Source organism: Lithobates pipiens, unplaced genomic scaffold (assembly GCF_037356315.1).
Source record: "Lithobates pipiens isolate NorthernLeopardFrog02 unplaced genomic scaffold, aLitPip1_a1.2 Scaffold_23, whole genome shotgun sequence".
NCBI classification, from domain to species: Eukaryota; Metazoa; Chordata; class Amphibia; order Anura; family Ranidae; genus Lithobates; species Lithobates pipiens.
In genome coordinates this window covers 123998953-124019346 of record NW_027507785.1, presented here as the reverse complement: position 1 = coordinate 124019346, position 20394 = coordinate 123998953, and the positions used below count along the sequence as shown (strand labels likewise).

At 41.2% G+C, this 20394-nt stretch overlaps 1 protein-coding gene across 4 annotated transcripts in view; it reads left to right on the top strand.

Annotated features, from left to right (window-relative positions):
* SUN2 (Sad1 and UNC84 domain containing 2) overlaps positions 1-20394 on the top strand; it is a 213860-nt gene that overhangs the window by 11236 nt on the left and 182230 nt on the right. For 3 of the 4 annotated variants that reach the window (XM_077452306.1, XM_077452304.1, XM_077452305.1), the window contains exons 3-4: positions 11394-11511; positions 14168-14325. In XM_077452306.1, the coding sequence (XP_077308432.1) occupies positions 11408-11511; positions 14168-14325 (262 nt within the window). In that variant the 5' untranslated portion in view covers positions 11394-11407. The remainder of the gene's footprint in view (positions 1-11393; positions 11512-14167; positions 14326-20394) is intronic. The other variant, XM_077452307.1, reaches the window with a different exon arrangement.

The window sequence follows — 20394 nt, the reverse complement described above, 5'->3', positions numbered from 1 at the left end:
GCATCTGTGGGCATTCTCAGATGGAAGGTGGAGAAGTGCATGGTCTCTGCCAGCTCTGTGATGTCATCATGGAGGAGTGGAAGAGGACTCCAGTGGCAACCTGTGAAGCTCTGGTGAACTCCATGCCCAAGAGAGTTAAGGCAGTGCTGGAAAATGATGGTGGCCACACAAAATATTGACACTTTTTGGGCCCAATTTGGACATTTTTCACAGGGGTATACTCACTTTTGTTGCCAATGGTTTAGACATTAATGGCTGTGTTGAGTTATTTTGAGGGGGCAGCAAATATTTACGGTTTTACAAGCTGCACACTCACTACTTTACTTTGTAGCAAAGTGTAATTTCTTTAGTGTAGTCACATGAAAAGATATAATAAAATATTTATGAAAATGTGAGGGGTGTACTCACTTTTGTGAGATACTGTAAATCCAAAACTTATTTGTGGATAAAATGGGGACTGGCTAAAAATCTTGTTAGCTTTTGTTTGATGTCTTTGGCCTGCTTGGGAGTTCTCCCTCAATTGAAGACTGCACCACCAAGTGCAGTTACTTTGTCCAATGAGAGTGGCCATTGTAACAAACTTCATTGTATGAGATCCTTGGTCTTAAAGTCAGACCCAAGTAGAAAAAATAAAACCAATTTTCTAAGTGGCAAACAGGAGACAGGTTTTTGTCTGCTCTCAGGAAGAGCATTAACCCATTTTACAAGTATAAGCATTAGATCTATGGCCTTATCTCCAATCTTGTCTCAGATTATCATCAATCATTATCACAAATCTTGTCTCAAAATATCTCCCTCATGCTATCTAGATCTATTGTCTATTGCCTCTTCCTCCCAAGAACTCCTGCTCTCTAGGTCTATTGTCTCTTCCTCCCATGCTCATCTGCTCACCTGATTAGTACTCTGGAACTTTCTACCTAAATCTGTCCAGTTATCTCCTATAAATCTGTCTGGCGATCTGACAGCTCATCTTTTTAAGGAAGCCTATCTCACCTCCACCTAACAATTTTAATGTTTATTTTTTCCATCAGCCCATCCCTCACAGTTATTACCTTTTTGTACCACTTGCCCCACCCTATTAGATTGTAAGCTTTTATGAGCAAGGCCCTCTTAACCCTCTTGTATTTTATTGTATTGTAACTGTACTGTCTCCTTTTTTATGTTGTAAAGCGTAGTGCAAACTGTTGGCTCAATATAAATCCTGCATGATAATAAAAGTAACCCATGTGGCAAAATGACCACATCTACTAAATTTAGCCCAGGTTACTCACTCCTAACCTCCATCCAGTGCCAGGATCAGGCTGTTGTTTCCAGCCTTGATCTTAGGAATACTGTCTGCAGCCAGTCCTATAGCCTTGCAGTGAAAAGATGCTCTGATTGGTCCAAGAAATTGCCTGGCAATGCAGTACCACATAATAGTCTGATTTGTCTCTGTTTTCCCCTACGGTTTCCCTGACAGATAGGAGACAGAATAGAGTAGTATACAGAATGTGACTATGGTTAAATGGCCGGTAAATCCAAAAGTGATATTTTTTTTTATTTGTATTTTTTGTTATAGTGGTGGTAAGCCTCTGACTTGAATTATGAACAAAGCGTATCCCTCTACAGTGTGTACTTGTTTACATCCAGAGCACTAAGTGCCATTTCTTTCTGCTGACTTGCTTCTCTGCTATCTTTCAATTATGACTTGTTTTCCTGACACCAAGAGGTACCAAGAGGGGAGGGAGCTCTTGTGTGAAGGGGAGGGGTTGGTTTCCCTTTCCTCCAGTCAGCTTTCACTGAGCTCTGCAGAGTGGAACTTCAGCTCCCTGTCCTCTGCTTTCTGAAAGGTTAGGCAAGCTGTATAAATTCTGCACTTTGAATGGCCGTAGAGATGGGAAAACCGCAGATAAACAGGTAGCAATTCTCATGCCTTGAAAGGGTATTCATACCCCTTGAAATTTTCCACTTTTTGTCATGTTGCAATCAAAAACGTAAATGTATTTTATTGTGGTTTTATGTGATAGACCAGGCATATGCAATTAGTGGACCTCCAGCTGTTGCAGAACTACAAGTCCCATGAGACATAGCAAGACTCTCATAGCCACAAACATGACACCCAGAGGCATGATGGGACTTGTAGTTTTGCAACAGCTGGAGGTCTGCTAATTGCATATCCCTGTGATGGACCAACACAAAGTGGCACATAATTGTGAAGTGGAAGAAAAATGATAAATGGTTTTTCATTTTTTTTTTTTTTTTTTTTTTTTTTTTACAAATAAATATGTGAAAAGTATGGCATGCATTTGTATTTGGCCCACCTGAGTTAATAAAAGGATCACCTTTTCGCTGCAATTACAGCTGCAAGTCTTTTTGGGTTAGTCTCTACCAGCTTTGCACATCTAGAGTGAAGTTTTTGCCCATTCTTCTGAAGCTCTGTCAGATTGGATGGAGAGCGTCTGTGAACAGAAATTAACAAGTCTTGCCACAGATTTTCAATTGGATTTAGGTCTGGACTTTGACTGGGCCATTCTAACACTTGAATATGGTTTGATATAAACCATTCCACTGTAGCTCTGGCTGTATGTTTAGGGTCGTTGTCCTGCTGGAAGGTGAACCTCTACCCCAGTCTTATGTCTTTTGCACAAAACGGATTACAGCGCACCCATTCAAGAATTACATTTTATCTTGCAAGGCTAGTTAAAAACACCTGAACATATTAAAAAAAAATACTATACGGTCATATAGTGCTAAGCCTACTTACTGCATAAAAGTACCCTGATTAGTGTGTCTTACCCTATTAATAGAATGAAAGATCCTGCGTCTCAACCATGCGTCTCAAACTCCTTTATGTGGGAGAAGTGAAGGGATTCCTCCTATGCACTGGTGGCCATTAATATGAGGTAATGAGGAGGGGGAGGGGTGCTCCAGTCCAAAAAACCTGGTCATGGTCTACTACAATATACAAAACATATTTGGGGGCAGGTTTTTTTGGGCTGGAGCACCCCTCCCCATGGAGTGCACAACTAATAGTTGTCCTGTGGACAGATTCTCTCACCTGAGCTGTAGCTCTCTGCAGCTCCCCCAGAGTTACCATGGGCCTCCTGGCTGCTTCTCTGATTATTGCCCTCCTTGCCCGGCCTGTCAGTTTAGGTGGACGACCACCTAACCTAACCACCAAAACCTGCTTTAAACTCCTCCACGACTTTATTCCTGGCCTGTATGGTGTGTTCCTTGGCCTTCATGATGCTGTTTGTTCACTACAGTTCGCTAACAAACCTCTGAGGGCTTCATAGAACATGTCTATTTTTACTGAGATTAAATTGCACACAAGTGGACTCTGTTTACTAATTGGGTCACTTTTGAAGGCAATTGGTTTAACTAGATTTCAGTTAGGGGTATCGGAGTAAAGGGGGCTGAATACAAATGCCACACTTTACAGATATTTATTTGTAAAAATAATTGAAAACCATTTATCCTTTTCCTTCCACTTCACAATTCTATGCCACTTTGTGTTGGTCACATAAAACCCCAATAAAATACATGTTTTTGGTTGTAACATGACAAAATATGGAAAACTTCAAGAGGTATGAATACTTTTTCAAGGCACTGTATGTAGAAGGATTTGTTTCATCTCTTTATCACCTGAGGTCAGTTACTTTACTGGGATTATGTAAGGTTAAGAAATTAAAAATGGGGGGAAAAAAAACCCTCGCTATGGAGACACTGTGCTTAAAGTTAAAGCGGGAGTCCACCGGGACTCCGCGTTTTTTTTTTTTTTTTTTTTTTAAAAGCCAGCAGCTACAAATACTGCAGCTGCTGACTTTTAAAATAGTGACACTTACCTGTCCAGCGCGCCCGCGATGTCGGCACCCGAAGCCGATCTCTAGGTCGTCTGTCGGGTCCCGCCGCCGCCATCTTGGGTATGGGAATCAGGAAATGGAGCCTTTCGGCTTCATTTCCCGGTTCCCTACTGCGCATGTGCGAATCGCGCTGCGCAATAAGGACGCTCCCCGCTGCCTCTGGGATCTGTGTGTTTCCCAGCAGGCAGCGGGGCACTTGCGGGAAGGGGCGGGCACTTGCGGAAAGGGGCGTAAGTTACGCCCCTTTCCGCAGAGAGCTATCCCGGAAGTGGGTGCAGTTACCTGGATTATCCAGGTAACTGCACCCCCCTCCCCCCTGAAAGGTGCCGATTGTGGCACCGGAGGGGGGGAGGGTTCCGATGAGCGGAAGGTCCACTTTAGGGTGGACCTCCGCTTTAAATAACGATACAAATGTGTACATTGGGCTGCTGCTGTATTGCAAGGTAAAAAAAAAAAACAAGTGAATGAAATGTAAGCATTATACTCAGCGCTACTCCAATAAACAATATATGATAAAGTGCCTACATTAACCACTTCAATACAGGGCACTTGTACACCTTCCTACCCAGACCAATTTTCAGCTTTCAGCGCTGTCACACTTTGAATGACAATTGCTCGGTCATACAACACTGTACCCAAACTACATTTTTATAATTTTGTTCCCACAAATAAAGCTTACTTTTGGTGGTATTTGATCACCTCCTCAGATTTTTATTTTTTGCTAAACAAATTTCTGTTATTAAACTTTTGTAAGTAAGTTTTCTCCTTTACTGATGGGGCTGCACTAATATGTGGCACTGATATGCAGCAATGATGGGTGCACATAGGTGGCACGGATGGGTACTGATAGGTGGCACTGATGTAAACTAATAGATGGTACTGATGGATGCCAATCAGTTATGCCCATTGTGGGCACTGGCATCCATTATGGGCACTGATTGGCATCCCTGGTGGTCTAGGGTGGCATACCTAGTGGTGACATCCCTGGTGGTCTTAGTGGCATGCCTGGTGGTCCAGTGTGGTCATCCTGGGGGGGGGGCTGCGCTGATAATCAGACCCCCCTGTCAGAGGAGCAGCCAATTGGCTCTCCTCTACACGTGTCTGTCAGACGCGAGTGAGGAAAAGCCGATCAACGTCTCTTCCTGTTTACACTGATCAGCTGTGATTGGACATGGCTGATCACGTGGTAAAGAGTCTCCATCAGAGACTTTTTACCTAGATCGGTGTTGCGGTGTGTTTCAGTCAGACACACCACAACAATGATCGCCGCAATGCGCGCCCCCGGGGGCTCGCATCGGCTTGATATCCTGTTGAGGTCATATGACGTCTGGTCAGGATATCAAAACCACTTTGCCGCCATCATTTTGCTGTATGGCAGGCAGCAAGTGGTTAATATAGTCAATATCCTACTATTAATTAACAATGTAAACTGCTCAGTGTAATGTTAGTGCAAAAACATATAAAGTGCAATTGTATAAAGTCCATCTATATAGCCATATGGTGTTCAGATCTTGGTGACATTCCGTATTCCCCTCCTGGGTCCCCACTAACCAACAGTAATCTTTAAATGCACCTGGTATTGTAGTTGGAGTATCTCCTCCCATCAATAACTAGGACTGCTGGATGTATTCTATGTATGGGTGAAAATATCACCTTTCTTCCACCGATATGTTAAAGACGGCAGGTGTATCCTATATCCAGTTAGAAAAAGAAGCTGCGCTGAAAATCATAAGTGTGTGATATATACTCATATGCCACATAATGATATTAAAATAAATCATTGCCAACGTAAAAAAAATATGTATATATATTTCCCATCCTATATGCAAAATTATTGATGTTCTAAACTTAAATGAAAATAAAAACAATAGTGAAAACCAAATGTACATAGTCCAAAAATAGATGGAAAATCAATGGTTAAATGTAGAGACAGGAGGATAAGGAAATGAAACTTCAGTCCTCTTAGGTGACACCGCACACAACACCCTCAAGACGTGAAAAAAGTGCACTAAGAAGAGAATCCTCCACCACTAGATCTACTGTGGCTTACCAACTAGCTAGATCTCTTTTTTAAGGAGATCAAACGTGCCTGAGAATTAACCCCCAGTCTGGACCTTTTATATCAAAATACACCGCTGGTGACTCAGATCTGAATATCTCCTCCTTTTAAGCGTCTCTCATCCCAGCCACATTGATGGATGTTAATGGGATAAAACAAACAGAAGAGGTCCAATAGCGTAACTCCACAAAAAACTTTTATTAAAACACATAAGTATCCAGAATTTAAACTCACAATTTAGCCGTATACCAGCGTGTGTATAAAATAACGAGCTGGCTGGCTCTCTCTTTCTCACTGCCCGTCCTTCCTGGACCAACGGGGAATGGCGGTGACGTCAGCACGCCGCTCAACTCTACGTCATTTCGTCAAAAATGACTTCTTCCTGGGGTATCCTATATCCAGATATGAAAGAATTTCTTGATTGCTAAAGCCCCTGGGTGGCAATCATAACACCCTTACTATATATTGTGCCACGTCCTATTTATAGTCAAAAATTACGAAATAGAGATACATAGACTTTTCAGGCACAGATACAAAAATATAACAATTTCTTTATTAATTCGTATTACACAGTCTACAAATAATTTTTTTAAAGGCACTACACTTATTAAAAATTATTATAAATTCAACAGGCCCATGACTTTGTCCTTAACAAGCAATATTATAGCATCAAATGGTAATTCCTGTGGGAAATTGTTGGTAATGTAATTACATAATCCCACTCGTTTAAAGCGATGATTGCTGAAGTATGGTCACGGCTCCTGAAGATCACACTTAAAATTGCAGAAGATTGCTCGACATGTTTTGCGATATTATCGCTTCCTCAGGAGCCTCTGTTTTATAAAAAAAACCATCACACATGTATTGCATATATATTTGGCCAAAAAATGCCATATTTACATATCAGCAAAACATATTTAAGTGAGACTAAACGTGCCTATTTAATGCCTACTTACCACTTTAAAAACCAAAATATAAATATAATTTCAAGCTTGTCCCGGGTATATTGCCAGGTGCTGCTACCTTATAGACCTCATGAATGGAATTATAGAGGGAAATAACTCAAGAGGAACCCCCAAGAATTAGAAAAGAGACAGACGAGAAATTTCCAGGACGCCTGTGTTGTGCAGATTAGGCATCAGCAGGGATGTTAAGAGCGGGGGGGGGGGGGGTTTAGGTCGCGCTATGGATTGTAATTCTGGTAAGAGCGGCCCCTATTTTAATTTCAACCCAATGTGGGTAATACGTGTATATATGTGCTTATCAATGGATGCCAACAAGCGATCATTATATCTTGAAAACCATAAATGTCATTGGAATCATAAATCAATGAGCCATAGATCAATTAAAGCAACATGCAGTTACTAAATGACAATATTAAAGTGCAGAGTGCCTGTGAACGAATAGTGTCAATATCAAAATGCACAAATACAATCGCTAGTAATGTGAAAAAAAGAACTATAAGGGTAAAAGGTGAAAACCAATAATATGAATGAAGATTGGAATACAAATAAAAATATATATAGTCCGATTATCTGTTTCACATATCGAATCCTCACTTGGTGCAGCTGTGGTTAAAGGTTCGTGCGAAAATAATTATATGGGATGAAAATACGAAAAAATACAAAAGGTGAAAAAATGTGATAACATTTAAAATAAAAATAAAACTAAACTAAAAATAAAAATAAAAAATAAAGATGAATATGAAAATAGAATTGATGATAAATGGTGTCCTAAAAAAAAGATGAGAAAAGTGGTGGGGTATCTTCTATAAGTGGAGGTGAAGGGAAGAGGGAAGGTGACTTCAACTGTTGCTCCCGGTGCTCTGTGACCACTTATGCAATTGCTCTCACCAGAGTTATGACCCCGTCCGGGGTGGATCAGCCTTCACAGTATCAGCCACTGTGTTGCTCTCTGGCTTGCCTCTATTGTGGTTCTGGGAGTCCCTCGTTCCTCCGTTCGTATACCGTGCTCGATTATATGTAATGAGTAAGAGGCATATCCATGGTGTAGTATGTTTTTAAAAATCCATTTTTATTAAATAGACAAAATTGCTGCCTCGCCGTATGAGTTAGAGGTGTATGCTGGCCAGACAGTCATTATATGGTGGATCAGCGGATTAATAGAATTTCCATTATTGTAAATACCGTTTGACATGTAAATGATTGATGTGTATATGCATGAATTTAGGGGCTATGCTACCACTATTAAAAATAGTTTTTTACTGTACCAATCATGTTTACTGTATACCAATAATTAGAATTACATCACTATGATTGATAGTAGGTCCTCCCTGGGATGATGTACCATATATATATATATATATATATATATATATATATATATATATATATATATATATATATATATATATAATGCCTTGGCATTCCTAGACTCTTTCCAGAGGTTACAGAACCACTACCACTTATTTATGTGATTTTATGGAACATGGTCTTAATGTATATTTTCTTTAAAAATTCTATTATTGATAGTTGGTTGCCCCTGGAGACTGCATGCTTCATACAAAGTCCCAACCTCTCCCCTGTCCCCTTTCCCCTTATGACAGTCTCAATAGACAGGGATGGAGCTATATGACCTAAATGGTCTTTACCTCATATAAAGTCCCAAATAGATACTACATTTTTCAACTATATCCAGATATGACTATCACTTCCTAATGGATATTCATATTAGACGTGTGGCATTGAAGAAAAAAGGATATATAGTGTAATACTGCTAAATTTATTCATAAAAAGCCAAAATCATTACACTTACATCAAAACGCTTCGTCAGAAGTTTCTTTACCATATTGGTGGAAGAAAGGTGATCTTTTCACCCTTACATAGAATATATCCAGCAGCCCTAGTCATTGACAGGAGGCGATATTCCAAATACCAGGTGCATTTAAAGATTACTGTTGGTGAGTTGGGATCCAGGAGGGGAACGCGGAGTGTCACCAAGATCTACACCAACTGTATAAGTTGCACAAGTTCAACATACCATATGGCTGTATGGATGGACTTTATATGATTGCACTTTGTTTTTGCACTAAAATTAAACTGAGCACTTTACTTTGTTAATTAATACTATGATATTGATTATATTAATGTAGGAATTTTATCATATATTGTTTATTGGAGCAGTGCTGAGTATAATACTTTCATTTCATGTAAGGTTTACAGCCACTTTAAAGCCCCTTTCACACGGGCTGTCCGATCAGGTCCGCCTGTGGGTTTTTCTGGTGGACCTGATTGGACCCACTTTTCTATAGAGCAGCAGATGTCAGCTGACACCTGCCGCCATCTGATCCAATCCGGTCCGCCAAAAACAGACGGATGGTGGTCCTATTCCCTATTTGTCCATCGGATCGCATGGAAATGAACAGGCAGTCCATTCCATCCGATCTCCCCATAGAGGAGAGCGGGACTGTGTCTGTGTCTGCTCGTGAATAGAAGAGAACAGACCTGTTATCCACCAGTTTAGCGGAGTGATCCCCCCGCTAAAGTGGATCCAGCTTAACGGAGGGAAAGGAGCCTAAGGTTGAAGCCAGGTGTGGTGAGTCATTGTATAGTCAATAAGCAAGATCTCTTTGCCAGAAAGAATATGGTGCAGCAAATCTGATTGTTTGCCAAATTATGCAGGGAAAATAATCATTATTTTACATTTTTATCAGTATTTGTTTTTTAATTGTGCTATCCAAAGAAAGCCAGATCTGATTTTGCAAGTGTTTTATCAAACTTCCTTTTGCGTTCTCAACTATTATGGGTTCTGAACAACCTGAGATTTTTTTTTAAACTGACTTGGTGAGTGAGGGGGTTTGACCTCATTAACAACAACTTTCAATTTTAGAGTTTGAATAAGGCAAGGTGCACTTTTCTGTAGTTTTGGGAAATGGCAAGAAGCCTAAAGTGGGTCTGTTTGGGAATACTCTCCCATTTTACAAACCGGTGAGCTGGAGACCCATTGCATACCTGAGTGGCAATAAAAGAGAAAATAGTATGGTGTATATTGGAGGCTCTCCACCTTTTCATATTTTAATCCTGCTTATGTGTATTCTTTGTAGGTAGGATACATAATCACTACTTGCTGGCCAGCGACATATCCGTACGTTGCTGAACTTTGGGTGGTTATATCAGAATGATGCCTGTAGCTGCAGGCATCACCCGGTACCTTTTTTTTTTTTTTTTTTTTTTTTTTTTTTTAGAACCGGTGGTCCGCACCGGGAGATGTGAGGGACCAGCAGGTGTGTCTGCCGTCTGGCTGGACAGCCAAACCAAGCCAGGATTGGCTCAACACTATGGTAACCTGAAAGAGATGACCTGACATCACTTCTGGTTTACACAGATCTCAACGGCACCATTTTCTGAAAATCTAAAGCATTCAAAAACGCTGATCTTGGTGTGATCAAATGCTTTTAAGGGCAAAGGAGGGATTTGGGGTCTTAAGCCGCGTACACACGGGCGGACTGTATGGCCAACTTAGTCCGTCAGACAATCCGACGGACAGTCCGTCCTACTTTCGAATGAACGGACTTGACCACACACGGATGCACAAACAGTCTGTCGAAAGTTTGCACGATGACGTGTACAGCACGTACGACGGGACTAGAAATAGGAAGTCCAATACACAGCAATGCAACCTTTTGCCGTGTAAATCCTTTCTGAGCATGCGCCATACTTAGTCCGTCGAACTAGCCTACTCACGAGCGGATTGTCCGCTGAAACCAAAGTACGACGGACAATATTACGGAAATTCCGAAATACTTAGTCCGCCAGACTGCACGCTGAAAAAGTCCGCTGAAGCCCACACACGAGCGGACTGTCCGCTGAAATGTGTTTCGACGGACTAAGTTGGCCAGACAGTCCGCCCGTGTGTACGCGGCTTTAGAGTACCAATTATTGTCACAAGGATATCTCAACATGTATGTTTGTTTTTGGGTTTAATATCGCTTTAAGCAACATTTTAGAGAACTCCTCCTTTTTTTTTTTATTTTTTTTTTTTTTTTTCTTCTGTATGAAAATTCAAATCTAGACTAAAGTACCAGTTTTTGCAACAGCCTATGCTGTGGATGATGCATTTAGCCAGTGGCAGCTTGTCCATATGGGGAAAGACCCCCCCCCCTTAATCCATGCGTCCGGCCCCTAATCTACATGCAGGATGCATGGATTCCAATGGGGTTTTTTTTTGTTTTTTTAAAGCACATGATTAGAGCCTGAGTCTCAAATTGGCTAAAAAAATGTCCAGTTATACAGCAAAATGATTACTGGCTTTGTTACTTCAGTGTTAATAAAATGCAAATACTATTCTGCATGTGTCCCTGTATATTCTCTGCGCATTCTTTATGTATAGTTTCTGTATAAAAATTCCCACTTTTTTGCATTTACAACACATTGTGTTGCTACACTTTCTGATCTTCAGTCATACTGTAATGTACCTTTTCTTTTCAAATAAAGCATCTTTTTTCATACTGAACAGTATTCCGTTGTTTTTAGCAGTATAGCAGAAGATGTCACGTCGCAGCAAGCGTCTCAGCACTCTGGATCAGGAAGATGACAGAAACAGCACTAGCAGCTTGGAGAGTCATGTGTTGTATAGAGACAGTCCTGTCAGGTTAGTATTTGTTTAGTGATCTTTCTATGTGGATTGGCATTCCCCATGCAGTGCATTTATCCTAATACACTTTCTAAAACATTTTGCCCACTAGGTGTGTACATAGGAACATTTGGTAAGCAAGAGGTATAGAGCAGCATTCACTGTCATATCCTGTGGTATGCAGAGAGGAAACAGCACTAGCACAGGAAACTGTGTGGTCTTCAGCATCACACATGTTCACTTCTATAATATGCACAAAAATAAGATGTAGCCATCTCTTCTCTCATTTATGAGTCACTGTTTCCGTTAACGTTAATGTAAACAGAATTTGGTTTATACTATAAGCACACATTTTTACTTTTATAAACACATTTAGATATAGATATTTAGCTTTAGATAAATATTTCAATGTACACAAAGCTGAAATATCACAGAGAGACTATAACTCTATACAGCGGGGCAAAAAAGTATTTAGTCAGCCACTAATTGTGCAAGTTCTCCCACTTAAAAATATGAGAGGCCTGTAATTGTCATCATAGGTATACCTTAACTATGAGAGACAATCACATTGTCTGATTTTTTTTAATAATTTATTTGCAAATTATGGTGGAAAATAAGTATTTGGTCACCTACAAACAAGCAAGATTTCTAGCTCTCACAGATCTGTATCTTCTCCTTTTAAGAGGCTCCTCTGTCCTCCATGCATTACCTGTATTAATGCCACCTGTTTGAACTTATCAGTATAAAAGACACCTGTTCACAACCTCAAACAGTCACACTCCAAACTCCACTATGGTGAAGACTAAAGAGCTGTCGAAGGACAGCAGAAACAAAATTGTAGACCTGCACCAGGCTGGGAAGACTGAATCTGCAATAGGCAAGCAGCTTGGTGTGAAGAAATCAACCATGGGGGCAATAATTAGAAAATGGAAGACATACAAGACCACTGATAATCTCCCTCGATCTGGGGCTCCATGCAAGATCTCACCCCGTGGGATCAAAATGATCACAAGAATGGTGAGGAAAAATCCCAGAACCACACGGGGGACCTAGTGAATGACCTGCAGAGAGCTGGGACCAACATAACCAAGGCTACCGTTGGTAACACACTACGCCACCGGGGACTCAGATCCTGCAGTGCCAGACATGTCCCCCTGCTTAAGCCAGTACATGTCCGGGCCGTCTGAGGTTTGCTAGAGAGCATTTGGATGATCCAGAAGAGGATTGGGAGAATGTCATATGGTCAGATGAAACCAAAGTAGAACTGTTTGGTAGAAACACAACTTGTCGTCGTGTTTGGAGGAGAGAGAATGCTGAGTGAGTGCCCAACCAAAACACCATACCTACTGTGAAGCATGGGAGTGGAAACATCATGCTTTGGGACTGTTTCTGTCTAAAGGGAACAGGACGACTGATCCGTGTACATGAAAGAATGAATGGGGCCATGTATCGTGAGTTTTCAGTACAAACCTCCTTCCATCAGCAAGGGCATTGAAGATGAAACTTGGCTGGGTCTTTCAGCATGACAATGATCACAAGCCCGGGCAACGAAAGAGTGGCTTCGTAAGAAGCATTTCAAGGTCCTGGAGTGGCCTAGCCAGTCTCCAGATCTCAACCCCATAGAAAACCTTTGGAGGGAGTTGAAAGTCAGCGTTGCCCAGTGACAGCCCCAAAACATCACTGCTCTAGAGGAGATCTGCATGGAGGAATGGGCCAACACACCAGCAACAGTGTGTGACAACCTTGTGAAGACTTACAGAAAACGTTTGACCTCTGTCATTGCCAACAAAGGATATATAACAAAGTATTGAGATGAAATTTTGATATTGACCAAATACTTATTTTACACCATAATTTGCAAATACATTCTTTCCAAATCCGACAATGTGATTGTCTGTCTGGATTTGTTTCCACATTTTGTGCCTCCTAGTTGAGGTATACCTATGTTGACAATTACAGGCCACTCATCTTTTTAAGTGGGAGAACTTGCACAATTGGTGGCTGACTAAAAACTTTTTTGCCCCACTGTACATCTTTTTGAAGCTACTCCGGATAAATATATATATATACCAGTTGTATAAAACAAAATGCCATATAATAAAGTTTAGCCCTAAATGGGAATTTCAGGCATTTTATATCATAAATTTCTGCAATATCTGCAGTTGAAGTCTAGTATTGTGGTTCCACCAAGATAATGACAATTATGCTTGCAAAATATTAGATGGGGAAACAATTCAGACTGCTGATGTTGAATCAGTTAGGCTAGGTTCACATCTATGCAGGTAGGGGAATGTGTGTAAATTGCAAGCTTTCCTGCACCCACAGCAAAACTTGCAGATGCGCAAAGGTACCATTAATTTAATTTGTAATGGCAGCCCCGGGTACTGGAACCTGCAGCTCATTTTCCCTTACTTGGGAATGCATAACCATTTCCCTCTGGCTGCAATTTTAGAGACGGTGCAGGAACCTTTTCCAGAATTTCCCTTGGGTACAGCAGCTCCTTTAAAAGAAGGGGCTGCTGTGCCTGCACAAACGCAGCTGAAGGGAAACTGGAATAGTGTGAACCTAGCCTTACAAGAGTCCTGGTGTTACCCAAGTGTTTATGGGGTCGTTGATCTTGCAGCACATTAGTCAAAAACCTTGAAAATATTTTTATAAAATGTTTACTATACAGGAGTACAAGGAGAAAAGTGACCACCATCAAACGAGCTCCCATTCCCCAACCGACCACTGAGCATACATACTACAGTGAGACATCTACATATATTAGTCGGGACCGCGGTGGTTTGTCTACAGCCCTAAAGGAAACAGACTATGAAGGATCTACATGGGGTAATTTTACTATGCTGCTGTTGTGCAGATTAATTAAAATGATTTCAGTTGACAGATATTTTCTGTGTTCTAATTATGATTAGAATTATATATTAGCTAGAAAGGACATGACTTTAAAGCATTCAGAGATGTATAAATTAACCACCACACACTGATCATCACCTCTGTTAAATGTTATATTAATATTATGTTTGTAGAAGGATTCTTTATTTTGAAAGTTTTTCTAATCACCTCATTAGTCAGTGGACAGTAATGCACATGCCTCAGTTCAGCCCCATAGAGCATATAGTTTTTATTTGCTATGTGCTAGTCAGTATAAGAGTCTGATCCTTGTTCTGTGATCATCTGCTTTTACTGCTAATTGATTAGTCAGATTAGGTAAGTGTTATTACATGGTCCAACCAGATAATAGTGCTTATGACGTTAAGCCCCCTTAACATCTAATAATAACAACTCATGTGAATGCCATGGCAGAGCCTTTTGTATGTATGCTTGTTGCAGATACCTTTGATCTGAAAAAAAAAAAAATTAGGATTTGGAAAAATACTTTAAAACGCAAAAAATACAGGAGCATACTTGATATTTGTTTGCACATGATTCCACAAAGGGATTTCACTCTATCCCAACTTCTGATGCCAAGTTCTCTTTTTTTAGTGATGATTTGAAAACTGTAAAAGAACCTTGAAGGGATCCTGGGTTAATACATGAGACTACAAACCTTCTTGTATCTGCTGACTGGGAATTCTCCTGAAAATGTTGTTTGTGTTACCCTTTAGTACTTTTCTTATCATTTATAATGAGGAAGACAGTACGTTTATGTGGGATAGGATGCTTTCCTTATATATGTGGAGTCTAATTTACTAAAATAAAATTGTGTGAATATTCATTATGATTATCCAATCCTGTGAAAAGGAAAATCCCTGTCACTTCATTTGCACGATTAGATAATTGAAGTGAATGTTCACTAAATTTATTGTGTGAAGATTTTCAGTTTCTTGAGTAAATCAGCCCAATAGTGTTCTGATATAAGCATAATATAATATTCTCAGTCGCTTAGAGACCCTATAAAAAAAAAATCAATGGTTCCAAGTTTCCTGCAAGAGCGGTATTATACTCACTCTGTTTCTTACCTCCCCCCATTCCAGCACTGAAGCCTATATCAGTGTCTGGCATTTTACACTTCTGGAGAATGTTGGATACCTGTATTCCCCACTGTGCACCAGATGATCTCTATAGGACATCAACAGCTGCGAATGGTTTAGGATGGGATAACACCAAGCAGTGGGGGGCACAAACTTCTGACACTCCTAGAAGTGTTGAATGCTAAAGACATTGAGGGGGCTGAAGTGCTGGAAAAGGGGAAGGAAGAGAGATACAGGGAACTTTACATATTTTTTGTGTGTGTGTGTGTGTGTGTGTGTGTGTGTATAGTGGCAGTTGTAAACCATGCACGAGACAAGAACCCTCAGTCCAAACAAGTTTGTTCTTTTATTCAGCAAGGCAGCAAACAAGCACCATTTTAATGCAGGAGTACTTTGGCAGCAAATCCGTAGCATAAATGAACAAAACATCTGTTCAACTAGCTGAACTCAGGTCAGGCTTCATTCACACTTGCGAATGGGACTGTTTGCGATTACCTGCCGGAGACTCAGCTGAGTTCCCTGTGAGTAGCTGCAGGCAAGAAGCCCTATTCAAAACGTTCACTATGGGGCTTTCTACCTGCAGGTAATCGCAAATAACCCCACTGAGTCTCCTGCTGGTGATTGCAAATGGCCCTGTTTACACACTCAGCATTTTCACCCAGCAGCAGGCTCCCACTGCAGAGAGAGCAAAGGGTGGGCACTGAGGTTCAGTCAGCTCACATGCATATAAAGGCCTGTGCACAGGGGAGATTAATAACAAGGTCTAGCTATCAGAATAGATGTGGACCTAAGGCTTAAATTGATTAGTAAAGCTTTTTGTATGAGAAAAACAAACATGACATACTTGCCTGTTTTGTGCAATGGTTTTGCATGGAGCAGCCCCAATCTTCCTTCTCTTGGGTCCTCCGTTGGCACTCCTGGCTCCGTCCCCCTGCTGAGGGGCCCCTATAGCAAGCTGCCCTCTCCCGAGTTCTACTCTGTGTGTCCATAAGACATATAGAGCAGGGCCTGGCCCTACCCCATGCTCCCTCATCACTGGCTCCGATTGACAACAGCGGGAGCCAATGGCTCTTGCTGCTGTATCTGAGCCAATGAGGCGCAAGAGAGCTGAGAGCCTCGGCTCTTGTGCACATTGCTGGATCAAGATTGGACTCTGGTTTGTATTTAGGAGTAGCTGTGGGGGGGAGCTGCATGCAGAAGGTTTTTTTTTTTACCATACTGCATAGAATTCAGTATGGTTAAAAAAAAAACCTTTTGCCTTTACAAGCACTTGAATGCTTTTTCCCACTGAAAGCTCTACAAGGTCAAAAAAGGACCCAAAAAAAGCAATATGAAGAAATAGTGTAGTGATTTAATAAGGCTGCATTCATACCTGAGTGTTTCCTTTTCTGACAGAAAGTCGTGCATTTTGCCTTGATTTTGTACAGGTCAAAAGGGTCACCAATGTAAAAAGCGGAAAAACGCCTGTAATCTGCCCAAAAAGAAGCTCATGTACTTTTTTGAGCTTCAGGCGACAAAACGCTAAGATGTGAACAGGTGCCATTGAAATAAATGGGAGTTTGCTTGTTGGGCGTTTTTACGAGCTGAAAACACTCGGGTGGGAATGCAGCCTAAAAAGTTTTCTCCGCCTTTTCTTGACATTGTATGGGAGAGAGATCTCTGGAGGGCCTGGGTTGGTGAACACTTTGTATCACTACAGGATCTTCTGGATCTACTATGGTTGGTGAATAAGAAGCTGCAAATATAAGGAATCATTCTTTGTATTGATGGTTGGTGAGTGTGCATTTTACACACACGTTTTGGTGGACTGCTATATGAAAAGTTTTATGAGCAGCACATATCTTTCATCATGGTTTTCTATGAAGATTGTGCTAAAACTGATGGAACTGCTGTCCCCTCTTTTTTTTGCTTGCAATCTTTTTATTAAAGTGGAACTTTAGCCAGAAAATTAGGTCCTGTTAGATTACTTAATACTGGCCCCTTTTGCAGGTATAGCTATGTAAAACATTATAAATAAGTGCCTATACTATTTAAAATCCTCTTCCAGCTTGCTCTGCACATGCTCAGTTGCTCTCCATTTTTAGGCACTGTTGAGTTTGTAGAGGCCGATCTACTGACAGCCTTAAAGTGGTTGTAAAGTCAGAAGGTTTTTGTTGCATTCCATGCATTATGATAAAAACCTTTAGTGTGCAGCAGCCCCCCTCAGCCGCCCCAATACTTACCTGAGCCTATCTCGATCCAGCGATGTTGCAGGAGTGTCTCGGCTGCCTGGGACTCTCCCTCCTCATTGGCTGAGACAGTAGCATGGCACCATTGGCTCTCGCTGTTGTCAATCAGTCAGTGAGCTAATGAGGAGATGGGGGCTGGGCTGGGGCTCCATGTCTGAATGGACACACAGAGCTGTGGCTCGGCTTGGGTGCCCTCATAGTAAGCTGCTTGCTGTGGGGGCACTCGGCAGGAGGGGGGGCCAGGAGAGCCGAAGAGGGACTCGAGAAGGGGAGGATCTGGGTTGCTCTGTGCAATACCACTGCACAGAGCAGGTAAGTATAACATGTTTGTTATCTCTAACAAAACAAAAATAGCGACTTTATTATCACTTTAACCACTTAAGGACCAGATAATTTTTTGCGATGCGGCACTGCGTTAATCACTTACCGCAAACTGCCGTAGCTGTACGTTGGTACTTTGACATAGAATTTTTGGGGTTATGGCAGCATGGTATTTTCAGAAATGGCAGGTGGTCCTCTTTAGGATAAAAGTGGTCTTATTTTTGTTAGCGGTGGGAGAGGTGCCCCTTGCCCCACCCTCCCACCGGGTCACAGCCACTTACCGGAGCAGAGACGATCCGGTCCTTTCCCCTGAGAGGCCTGGAGCAGAGTGACCGGAAGATTGCCCCCACTGGACTCCATAACAATGGGTGACGGAAGCGACGTCAAACATCACTTCCGCCCAACGACCTTAAAGGGGGATTTTTACATTTATTTTTATTGAACAGCCGGGCCGCTGATTTAGCTCCCCCTGCTGGCCAGTCGATGCATCATTATTAATGTTCCTAGCTAAAGAACATTTTTTATAAAATTGTAATGGCTAAATTTTCATTTTAAGTGTTTTAGGAAATACAAATGGAAAAATAATCATGTCCATCGACCGTGATCCCCCTCTTTTTTATTCGTTCTGGCAGTCAAGCCTCTAGCTCAATACATACAACAACATAAATATATCGGAGGGTTGGGAATGGTGGGCTTGGATGATAAAATCACCTTTATTCAAGGGTTTATTTTGAGTCTTGGGCAAATTTGAGGAAAACTCAGGACCGAAAGCAAATCCTTCCAAATCTATTACAATTCCCTCGCCTCTTAACTAGCAGATACTACTTCTCGCTTTCTGTTTTGGCTATGAGACAGGAAGTAAAAGGAAATCTCTCCAATGGGACACAGAAGAAAAAAAACTGGCAACAATTATTATCCTCCCTTACTCTTTCCAAAATGGGTAAAAAAACATTTTTTTGCTTATAATTCTACTTTAATAAACATATTGTAAAAGAAAAGTAGCCTAAAACTCTGGCTAGATGGAGGAATGCATAATAGTATTTAGTATTTCAGCTGTATAACCAGGCCTTAGTAACAGGCCCAGTCTGACACATCCTCTCTTTTTAATCTGAAAGGAAAGTCTGTAGACACTTGCACTAAAGGGATTGTGCTCCTTTTTTATTTATTTATTTTTTATTTTTAAGCTATGTCACTAAAGAGCACTTGAGAGGAGCACAGGAAGCAGCAATTTTATTGAGAGAAAGGGTATTTTTTTGGAATGTACTAGCAAAAAATCAGTCAGATCCCAAACGTGCAAAGCTACAGGATTTATTAAAAGACTTAAATTAGGCTTTTAAAGTTGTATCTTATTTTCTGCACTGTAAGGTTACAGATGCACCCAGTAGTATATTTCACCACCACTCCAATCTCTGCAGACATTTTCCATTTTCATCTGCTGTGCCAGTTAACAATGTTTAGCACACTCTTTAAAGGAGAGGTATTAGAGCACCTGTCCGTTTTTTCTTGCTTTCTGTGCCCCCTTAGGTGGATTCACCCCCTCTATTTTTAAGGTTTACTGTTATCTAAAGTGAAAGAAAATCCCAAATTTTAGGTTGTCCCCAGAACAATAATAGGAAATCTCCCAGTGGGGACAATAGTTCTGGTGACCATGGTGACAACAAGGGATTCTATCACCTTGTAGGGATTTTCTCACATCCTGTTTTGGTAATTGGACAGTAAGTAAAGGGAAATCTCCCCTATGGGACACAGATGGCAAAAAAAAAAAAAAAAACCTGACAGGACTCCCAAACAAGCAATTTTTGGTCCAAACCTGTGTATGGGCCGAATTAGTGCTGCTCATCCCTAAATATTAAAGTGGATCTCCCCAACAGGGAAAAGGCAATAATGAAGACCCTAACCTAACCCCACACTGATCTTTTACTATATGCTTTTTTTTGGGTTACCACTAATGTGCTCTTTGCCTGGTTTGCGTGTTTGGTGGAGGGTTGTTGACCATGGAATTTTGGGCCAGATGTTATTGGATTTAAATTTTATAGTTCAAAGGTTTTTGTGTGGGGAATTTTTTTTTTTTTTTCTTACAAGTCAAATTTAGGGAGTACCGTATATACTCGAGTATAGGCCGACCCGAGTATAAGCCGAGGCCCCCAATTTACCCCCAAAAAACTGGAAAACTTATTGACTCGTGTATAAGCCGAGGGTGAGACATGGCTGTCCATCCCTGTGTGTCCGTCCATCCCTGTGTGTGTGTCCGTCCATCCATCCCTGTGTGTGTGTCCATCCATCCATCCATCCCTGTGTGTGTATCCATCCATCCATCCATCCCTGTGTGTGTGTGTGTGTGTGTGTGTGTGTGTGTGTGTGTATCCATCCATCCATCC